At 36.9% G+C, this 10,919-nt stretch overlaps 1 protein-coding gene across 1 annotated transcript in view; it reads left to right on the top strand.

Annotated features, from left to right (window-relative positions):
- RPRD2 (regulation of nuclear pre-mRNA domain containing 2) overlaps positions 1–10,919 on the top strand; it is a 139,674-nt gene that overhangs the window by 94,021 nt on the left and 34,734 nt on the right. Inside the window, exons 3-6 of the mRNA XM_007950945.2 lie at positions 1,393–1,493; positions 2,340–2,417; positions 3,694–3,746; positions 7,401–7,527. Coding sequence (XP_007949136.1) covers positions 1,393–1,493; positions 2,340–2,417; positions 3,694–3,746; positions 7,401–7,527 — 359 coding nt within the window. The remainder of the gene's footprint in view (positions 1–1,392; positions 1,494–2,339; positions 2,418–3,693; positions 3,747–7,400; positions 7,528–10,919) is intronic.

Here is a 10,919-nt window from a genome sequence, read left to right as displayed (position 1 = left end):
AGTTCCTGTCCACTCAATTTGTAAGAAAAATATAAATAAAAAATTAAGCAGAAGGCTATATTTGACATTTGTATACAAAATTAAAACAAATTGTTAATCACTAAAAGTAATGGACAAATAACATTTTTATGAGAAAATTTAATAAGAGTAGTATTGTTTTATATTCTTGCCTATCTATGTCTTTAATATCTGTAATATGTCAAATAGACTGGACCATGATTCTCAGTGGCTTTGCAGTTATTATGTAGTCATCTCCTATGAGATCTGATACAATGTAATGGCCTTCATGATGAGATGTGCTATGAGCAGCCAGTCATTTGAAAGGGAGTTTTTTCAGGGGTATGGACTGCTTCCAATATATATATATGGACGTCCTGGGAAAATTCCCTGGCTTTTCTGCTGGATCTTGGTCCTGCATGTAGCTCATCATCATCTCCAGTTCCTGGACTTGAACCAGCAGCCTGCTGTACTGTCCACTGGCTTTGTGTTCCTCAGCCGGTGCAGCTTTGTGAGTCAAGACAAGCCTGTAGCTTGACATTTGACCCACAGACTTGAGACTTGCCAGCCTCTACAACTGTGAGCCGTTTCCTTGAGATAATTTTTTTTTCTCTGTCTTTCTAAGCTTCACTGGTTTCATTTCCCTTGAGAACCCAGCCTAAGACGTTATGTTAATAGAGAACAGGTGAATTCTTCTATCTACTTCTGTATTCAATCTGGATAGTTCTCATATGTGATGATAGTCCTAGAACTGCTGAGGTGTGTCATTATGTACTGTATAAATCAGGGCATAATTAGGAGACAGAAATAAGGTTTCGTGGTAATTCTGCTTCACGTATTTCAGATTCACAGATTTTTCTCTTGAAGAGACAGACCAACCTAAACATAGATGCCACCCATCTGTGCACCAGATACCCTCACCTCCTTCTTTCTAAATATGTATTCTTACAGTATTATGTGCTAGTTTTTAAAAAACATGCTCCAGTTATAAAAAAAATGTAGCATTGCTAAGCCTTGTTTTCCTTATTCTGCACTTGTATAGTTAGTTTTTTGAACCAGTTTGTTCTTTATTAAATTTTATCTTCTTAGTCTATCTTTTGGGATGCTAGTTGTATACATTGTACACAGCTGTAGCACATTGGCCAGCTCTCTCAACTTCATATCCATAAAAAAGTCAAATATGCCATCCATAGACTCATCTGTGTCATTGATAAAAAGTGTTGAATAAAGTATTTATAATTTCTTTAATCCTGGGCACTGTAGAAAAAAGAATGTTTTTAAATAAACATGAAAAGACATTTGGAAAATGATTTTTTTTAACAACTTTATTGTCAGATTTCTAGTTTGGGATGTAAATCAACATTTTTATGTCTGTTTCACTTTTTTTCTTTTTAGGGATCCATCTGTTTCTAAGTCTATAGAACGAATCTTTAAAATCTGGGAAGACAGAAATGTATACCCAGAAGAAATGATTATGACATTAAGAGAAGCTTTGAGTAAGTGTCTTTTCTTTACTAAAAGTAAAATTTGAATCAGTGTTCAGTCTTTAAAATTCTGTACTTTACGTATCTGGTGCTGTTGCTTAATAAAGGCCTTGACCTGCTTTGTTTGTTTAAAATTAAATACTTTTAAAAATCTAGATCTATTTGAACTAAAATTGGTTTTGGAGGTGGGTTGGATTTTGATTTTATTGACTAAAGAAAGTCCAGCATATCAAGTGATGATAGTCATCTGATTATTTTCCTGAATTTGCTTTGTTTTAAATTGTTACTGTTTGTGCTTAATAAATACTATCTTCTCCTTTTAATTGTTGGAGAATTTTTGGATAGGGTTTTAATCTCACTGCGCTATCTAGTACTAAACATATATTGACAGTCTTCAGACTATTTTGGATTCAAATTGTAGTAAGTGTATACTTGTTTCAGAAAAGGAAAGAAAAAAAAAAAGCCTTTTAGTTCCTGTGTATTAGATGCATGTAATTGAAGTCATTGAATAGCAACTGATGATATCTAATAACATGACCATCATTTGAATAGAAATTTGCTTTAAAAATAGCATCTTCTAAGAAGCTGTTAAATTCTTTATTTCAGCTTGTTAAATGGTATCTTTAAACTTCTTGTCCTTTTCAGAATTGGTTAATTTAATTGATTGTAGAAATTATGTTGATTTGACAGCTTCTTAGATCTGGTGGGTGTTTTTATTTTTTTATAAAATAAAAGAAAAGGAAAGAAACGACACACAGTCTCGGATTGCCTTTTTTCATGCTACAACTTTGGCACTGAAGTGGACAGACAGAACAGCTTCCCATAATGCCAGATTGCAAAAACTGAAATGTTTTCCAGGTACCACTTTCAAAACTCAGAAGCAGCTGAAAGAAAATCTGAACAAACAACCGAATAAGCAGTGGAAGAAATCACAAAGTAAGGAACAAAATCTCAACTAATATAAAATTACCTCCTGTTTTTGGAGCAGAAGAAAATGTAGACCTTTTGGCATCGTACCTGGCATAAACCATGGGCAAGCCTGTGTTTTCCAGGCCTGGGAGGCTCCCAGTGACTTATACTAAACAAGCCATCATGGAGTTACTTCTTAAAAACCAAACAATCCACTTTTAAACAAAGGAAATACAGAAAAAGGGTTTAAATGAGTGAAGATTCAAGAGTAGTTGGGGATTTAAAGAAGAAAGAAATGCTTGATAGTTCCCAGACTAATTCTCAGGTTTAAAGATGTATGAAGTTAGAGGCAGCTGGCATTAAAACAACAAAACTGAAGAGGAGACTAGGCATTGAGAAGCATTTCTGTGGGAGCCATGAAATCCTTCAGATTTGGGGATACACTCTGCCAGATTAGACATGGGCCTCAAATCCTGGCCAGAAGCTCATTCTCTAACTGGAGCTCCTCTTATGTTTATCATATTTACCCAGCATGATGAGATCAAGGGAGTGGAATACTGCATGTAATAGGCTGCTGTGGGCCAAACTGAGGAATATTGAGAAAGACTTGAAGGTGTGGAGGGAACAAAGTGAAAGACAGTGAGAATTGGGAGGTGAAACAAGACACTTGGGATAGTTTTGCTCCAGCGAGCATTCGATATTCATCCTGAATGAGGGAGACCTTTGGCATCCTTTTGATGATAAGTTGCATGCTTAGGAACAACAGGAGTCGTCATTTCAGCCAAAGTTCAACCACAGTGGTAATATACTTAGAACTTTCCCTGCTATGAATTGAGTCAGCAGAAAAAGAAATCCAAAGATAAATACATAGGAATAGAGTTGATATTTGTAAATAAGGTTCTACAGCCAGTGCTCAGGATTAATTGAATTTTCTGTCCCTGAACACTCTTAATTTGAGGTATTGAGATCCTCTTGTATTCAGTCAGACTAGGGAAAAAAGGTACTTCATGTATCTCAATTACTCCAAATCAATAATTCTAGGTCTTTGTAACTTCAAGGGTCTGTTTGAGGTAAGTAGGTTAGCCCTATCTAAATAGTCGTATATTTTTTTATTGACCGTACTTTGAAGTATTTAAATTTCATATTCCATTACTTATTCTAGGAATTATATCGTGATTTAAATGTGCATGTTTGACTGATGTTCAAAGAGTAAACCATTAACTATAGAACTGAAATTTTTTTCTGAATGTTAGTCCACTCTTTGTGTCTGTACTCTTAATGACCTTTTGTTTAATTCCAACAGCATCCACAAATCCAAAAGCTGCTCTCAAGTCTAAAATAGTTGCTGAATTTCGAGTAAGTTACAAAATATGTTTAATATACTCAAAGTAGTATGCACCCCTTTTGTGTTAGTTTCCTGTATGGTCCATTAAGAATTACTTTTACTCAGTTGTATATCAACTATGTGTTAAACACATTTGAAAATAATCCAGATTGGGATTAGATTGCTTGGAATTTTATCTGTACCTCTAACTGGAAAAATAACCTTCTTTGAGAATATTTACTACAGCTGAGCTCTGTATTGAAGTTATGCCAAGAAGGGGGTTCATCCTACTGTGAAGCTCTGCTATATTAGAATTTGTTTTAAATTAACGTAAGACTATGTTTATATAATTATATATATGTATATATATTTTTAATGCATTTTTATTGAAATATAATTTATGTACAGTGAAATACACAAAACTAAAGTGACATGGGTCAATGCTTTTTTTTTTTTTTTTTGCAGTGTTCTCGCCCCTCCCCTCCCCTCCCACCCCTGGCAACCAACAAAGAAAGTTTCCCTCCATATATAAACCTTTCCTTGACCATCCACAACAGCGAACTAATATTATATTTATCCTTCTGTGATTGAACTTATTTCACTCAGCTTAATGTCCTCCAAGTTCATCCATATTACGTGATATTTTGCAGACTGTACATTATTCTTTACTGCTGCATAGCATTCCATTATATGTATGTACATAGTTTGGTCATCCACTCTTCCGCTATAAATCTTAGAGATAAGTCCCTTGCTAGATATGTAATTATAGGCAAATATGAATTTGTTGCTGTCATTTTTATTATGTGTTTTTTGTGGTGTTGATTTCTTTGTTCCATATAATTTTCTATGCTGAGCTCATTTTGTTTATGAATCATGTTATCACTTCCTTCATTGCTATTGTTTTAGTATTTGCTGAGTATTTATGCTGGTCCTCTTTTTTGATGTGAAGGTTTATCATTTTTCTTTGAGGTTTCCCTGTGATTTATAGTTTTCTTCCCAAGTTTAGAACAGTCCATTCTATCTTGTAGTTGTTTTGACTTCCCTACCATGTAGAAGTTCTATAACTAAACACTCTTTTCCCTCTTTTTGGTTTGTAGTTGTCCTCATTTGTCAATTGATATCTCTGGTTCCCTGTTTATAATCTTGTAGACTTACTTACTTTGGATACTTCCATAGCTGAGTTGATGTCTGGGTTATATCATCATGTGTGTTAATGGTCAGTTGTTGTTGGCTGTTTTTGGTTCTCTGCCCAAAGGACTCCCTTTAGCATCTCTTGTAAGGTTAGACTGGTTTTAACAAATTCCCTTAATTTCTGCTTATCTGGAAATGTTCTAATTTCAGCATCATATTTGAGGGACAGTTTTGTTGGGTACATAATTCTTGGTTGGAAATTTTTCTCTTTCAGGGTTTTATATATACAATCCCATTGTCTTCTCGCCTGCATGGTTCCTGCTGAGAAATCTGAGCTTAGTCTTATTGGTTATCCCTTATATGTAACTTTTTGTTTTTCCCGTGCTGCTCTCATGATTCTTTCTTTGTCTTTGGTTTTGGTAAGACCAAAGGTGATGATGATATGTGTGGGTGATTTTCTTTTGGGGTCTGTTCTGTTTGGGGTTCGTTGGACTTCCTGAATGGATATATTTTCATCTTTCATCATACCCAGAAAATTCTCTTCCAACAAATCTTTGACAATTTCCTGTGTCGTTTTATTTGTGTCTTCCTGTTCTAGAATTCTGATGACATGTAGGTTATTCCTTTTGATGGTATCCCACATGAACCTTAGGCTTTCATTTTGTTTTTATCTTTTTTTCTGATTTGTCCCTTTCCAAAGAAGTGTTCTGGTATTTGCCTTCAGTCTCCCTGATTCTGTCTTCCATTGATTCAATTCTGTTCCTTTGCCCATTCAGTGACTTAATCTATTTCTGGAAATTTAGTATTAATCTTCTGGATTTCTGTGTGTGGATTTTGTATCATTTCTAATTTTTTATTTATTTTGTCATTTTGTTCTTGTATTGTCTTTTGAAATTTTTTTAGGGTTTTCTCTGTGTTTTCCTCAATCTCTCAATTAATTGAAGATACCAAAATATAATTCTTTTGCATTCCTTATCAGGGAGTTTCAATGCTGCGTCTTCTTCAGGGATGTGTTTTGGGTCCGTATCTTGGTCCCTTGTTTCTCCTGCTTTATCTTGCTTCTTTGTGTGGACTGTAATGCTCTGTTGTCTCTGAGGTATTGTAGTGTTTTTGTGTTTATATTTAATTGGTGATTGTATGTTGGAGTGATTTGCCCATGATTTTCACTTTCTTTGTTTTGTTTGTATGTTATCTACGCAAGCAGGGTACTGTGCTCCTCTGTTTGCTAGTTGATAACACTTACATGCTCATTACCTGTCTCCTTTCCTGTTGTCAGCCTCTCGTATGTCCCTGCCATCCTTGGCAAATAGAGCCTATTCCTAGGTCGCTGGAATCCGAATGAGGATGCTGTCACTTTAAAATCCAAAATGGCTGCCACTTGTATAGATTCAAAATGGCTGTACCCTTGGTCACTTTAAATATCCAAGACGGCCACCGCTTGTAAACATTCAAAATGGCTGTGCCCTCAGTCACTTTAAATATCCAAAATGGCTACTGCTTATAAACAATCAAAATGGCTGTGCCCTCCGGACAGCAGAAAGTCAACAGCTCAGGTTGTCTCCCACCTTGCTATTTCCCTTCCTAGCCATAGGCCACCAGCGCAGTCATCCCTGCAGCCCTTGGTGACCAGGGCTGATCTTTTTTAGGTCAATTCTTAGGTCCCAACACCACTTGGAACTATTGGTCCTATTGGAGTAGCTGAAAGTCTGCAGCTCCAGCCGTCTCTGTAGTCACTGTTTTTGTTCAGGTTTTCCACTAGTTGGTGCCTAATCTTCTTCTCTTTGTTGTTGTTATGTGCTGTCGTGTCTTCTCCAACTCCTAATGACGCCTCCTTGGGTTTCCGAGGCAGTTTCACTACGAAAGTAGATTGCCCCATCTTCCTTCTGAGGAGTGGCTGATGGGTTTGAACCGCCAACCTTCTGGTTATCAGTCATGTACCTTAGGCACTACGCCACCAGAGTTCCCCCACTTCTGTATAGTTCCTTTCAAAGCTCAGAGCTCAGGATTATCTTCTGTATCTCTGTCAATTGGTTTTTCTTTTCTTTGTTGAAGAGGTTCTGTGTTGCTTGTCTGCTTATTGCTCCATCTTACCGGAAGTCTCTGTTTATGTAATTATATATTTTTAAAGATACAGTAGACATTTGTCTGTTTCATTCTTAAGTATATAACTATAAATTTGTTTTTAAAAAAATCAAAGAAAAGGATTTTTTAAACTGAGAGCTCTGGTGGCGTAGTACCTAAGGCATTTGACTGCTAACCGGAAGGCTGGTGGTTCAAACCCACCAGCCAGTCCTTGGAAAGGAGACTGGGCAATCTACTTCCATAGAGATACCACCTCGGAAGCCCAAGGAGGGGTCGCTATGAGTCGGAATCGACTCAATGGCAGTGAGTTTGGTTTTGGTTTTGGTTTTGATATGAGAAAAAGTAAAGCCTTTTTTCCTCTTTCAGCATTTTGTTAGGCTTTAGGCTTTTTTTCTTTTTTTAAAACAAGGAGATGTAGAATAAGAATAAGTGAATGATGTCGTAAATGAAATATAACTCTAGTCTGTGTTCAGTCTCAGGCCCTCATTGAAGAACTATTGCTGTACAAGCGTTCAGAAGACCAGATAGAATTGAAGGAAAAGCAGTTGTCAACTATGAGGGTGGATGTGTGCAGCACGGAAACTCTCAAATGCTTAAAAGGTAATACTTAGATCCTTTTCAATAGAATAATTCAGTTTTTTTTTCAGACCTGTCATTTTATAATAATCAGACTGACTTCCTCCATAAAGAGAACCTTATAAAAAGTAGTTGCAGCACCTCTGGGTTCCCAGGTAGTGATTTCCTTTTCCCCATTTATCATGCTTTTTTTAATTATTTATTGCTATTGTTGTGTACATTTGAGTCAGTTGTTGATTTGGGATGTCACTTAATAAGGTAACTATAATGCCTTTAAAAAGCTACATAGGTGCGCTCTTTTCTCTACAGTGTGAATTGCAAGTAATAATTGTTCTAATAATTTATTAGAAAGTAAACCCCATGAAGATAAGAATTATCCTAATTTGTTAAAAGTATTGTGTTGGTCACATACTTTTGGTATATTGCCTTTTCCTTCACCCAAATTTTTATCTTTCTAGCGATTTTCCTTCCCCTCCCCTCCCCTTCCATTCTTGTTAACTGTTATGGTTACCTCTGTGCCGCTCTAACAGAAATACCACAAATGGAATGGCTCAAACAAATAAGAGTTTATTCTCTTATAGTTTGGAGGCTTTAAGTCTGAGTTCAAAGTGCCAGGCTCTAGGGGCTGGGTGAAAGCCCCTCGACTTTGGGCTTCAGTTCTGTCTCTTGCTCCCAACCCACTGAAGGTAGAGGCTTCTTTTCTCTCAGACAGCTGCTGGCTGCTGAGGTTGACAAACCCAAAGTTGACATGTAAAAAGGCACAAGTCCCAATATTACCAAACCACACGGCAGGCCATTAATTCAAGTCCATTGAAAGTCCCACAGTCAGCAGAGCATGGCAGGTTGCTGAACAGCGTCTCAGCTACGTGCAGGGTTCAAGCGTGCCATAACCTGGAGACCGCTCTCAAAGCTGCTGTTTATATATAAGCAGCAGACCACATCCCTAAAGCAGCTACTCAGCTGCTTGTGATGCATCCCACCATGGAGCTGATTGCCAGTCTCATCATGGGATATAACTACCCCAGCTGTCTAGCAACTCAACCAGGCCCAGCCAAGTTGACACACAACCTTTACTGCTACAGTAACCGACAGAGAAAGTTATGTATGAACCTCTCCTTGACCTTTTATAATAGTGATCTCATACAATATTTGTCCTTCTGTGATTGATATATTTCACTTAGCATAATATCCTACAAGTTCATCCACGTTAGGAGGTGTTTCATGGATTCTTTATTCTTTAGTATTTCATAGTATTCCATTGTGTGTATGTACCATAGTTTGGTTATCTGTTCATCCTTTGATGGGCACTTAGGTTGTTTCCATCTGTTTGCTATTGTGAACAGTGCTGTGATGAACATGGATGTGCATATATCTATTTGTGCCCTAGCTCTCACTTCTTTAAGATATCTACCTAGTAATGAAATTGCAAAGGAGTTCTGTGGTGCAGTCATTAAGGCATGGGGCTGCTAACCAAAAGGTTACTGGTTCAAACCCACAAGCTGCTGCACAGAAGAAAAATGAGGCAGTCTGCTTCCGTAAAGATTTATGACCTTGGAAACCCAGTGGGGGTTGCTATGAGTCAGAATAGATTTGATGGCAATGAGTTTGGTTTTGGTGAGTAGGATTGCTGGATTTTTAAGGAAGTGCTACTGTTTTCCACAGTGGTTATACCATTTACAGTCCCACTAGCAATATATGAGAGTCCCAGTCTTTCCATACCCTCACCAGCATTTGTTATTTTCTGTCTTATTGAACTTTGCTATTGTTTGGTGGAGTGAGATGATACTTCTTTGTTATTTTGATTTGCATCTCTCCAATAGCTAGTGATCATGAGCATTTCTTACTTGTTTGTTGGCCAGATGAATATCTTTGGTGAAGTGTCTGTTCATATCCTCTGCCTATCTTTTAATTGGGTTATTTGTCTTTTTGATGTTGAGGTGTTGGAGTTTTCTATAAATTTTAGAGATAAGTCTGTCAACAGATATGTCATTGCCAAATATTTGTTCCACTTTGTAGGTTCTCTTTTTACACTTTTGAAGAAGTCTTTTGATATGCATAAGAATTTAATTTTTAGAAGGCTCAAGTCATCTAGTTTATCTTCTGCTGTTTTGTGAATTTTTGGTTATTTTTGATAGTGTATGGATGCCATAAATTAGGGCCCCTAAGTCTGCCCTTATTTTTCCTTTGATGAATTTTATAGTCTTTAGGTTTTACATTTAAGTCTTTGATTCATCTTGAGTTAGTTTGTATATGGTGTGAAGTATAGATCTTGTTTATTTTTCTGTAAATGGATATCCAGTTTTGCCAGAACCATTTGTAAAAGAGACTCTCTCTTTCCTTTTAATGGATTTCAGCCATTTGTAAAAGATCAGCTATCCGTAGGATAGATTTGTTTCTGGGTTCTCAGTTCTGTTCACTGATCTAAGTGTTGTTATTGTACCAATACCAGACTGTTTTGACTACTGTAGCAGTAATAGTAGGTTTTGAGATCTGGGAGTGTAAGACTTCTTACTTTGTTACTCTTCTTCAGTAGTGGTTTGCTTATCTAGATCTCTTTCTTTTCCATAAAAAATTTTGTTGTTGTTAGATGCTGTCTAGTTGGCTCCAACTCATAATGACCCCATGTACAACAAAACAAAACACTGCCCGGTCCCACACCAGCATCGCAGTCCTTGCTGTACCTGACCCCGTCATGGCAGCCACTGTGTCAGTCCATCCTGTTGAGGGCCTTCCCCTTTTCCACTGACCCTCCACTGTATCAAGCATGATATCCTTCTCCAGGCAGTGGTCCCTTCTGACACATGATCAAAGTAGATGAGACAAAATCTGGTCATTCTCACTTCCAAGGAGCATTCTAGCTACTCTTTATCCATGACAGATTTGTTCATTCTTCTGGAAGTCCATGGTATTTTCAATATTCTTTGCTAACACCACAACTCAAAAGCATGGACTCTTCTTTGTTTTTTTTTTATTCATTGTCCAGCTTTCACATGCATATGAGGCTATTGAAAATACCTTGACTTGGGTTAGGTGCATCTCAGTGTTCAAAAGTCTTTGCTCTTTAGCACTTTAAAGATGTCTTTTGCAGCAGATTTTCCCAGTGCAATATGTCATCTGATTTCTTAACTTCTGCTTCTATGGGTGTTGATTGTGGAACCAAGTAATATGAAATCTTTGACAACTTCAATCCTTTTTCCATATATTGTAATGCTGCTTATGGGTCCAGTTGTGAGGATTTTTGTTTTCTTTATGTTGAGGTGTAATCCGTAGTGCAGATTGGTTTATCTGTGTTTTTAAAGAATGCTGATAGAATCTGGATTGGGATTCCATTGAATCTATAGATTGCTTTGGATAGTGTTGACGTTTTCACAATGATCAGTCTTCCTAATATGATAGGCTTTTTTTTTTTTTTTTTT

Source organism: Orycteropus afer, unplaced genomic scaffold (genome assembly GCF_000298275.1).
Source record: "Orycteropus afer afer isolate SDZICR_OR568_19922 unplaced genomic scaffold, OryAfe1.0 scaffold00290, whole genome shotgun sequence".
In the NCBI taxonomy this organism is placed as follows: Eukaryota; Metazoa; Chordata; class Mammalia; order Tubulidentata; family Orycteropodidae; genus Orycteropus; species Orycteropus afer.
This window is presented reverse-complemented; position numbering and strand designations above follow the sequence as displayed.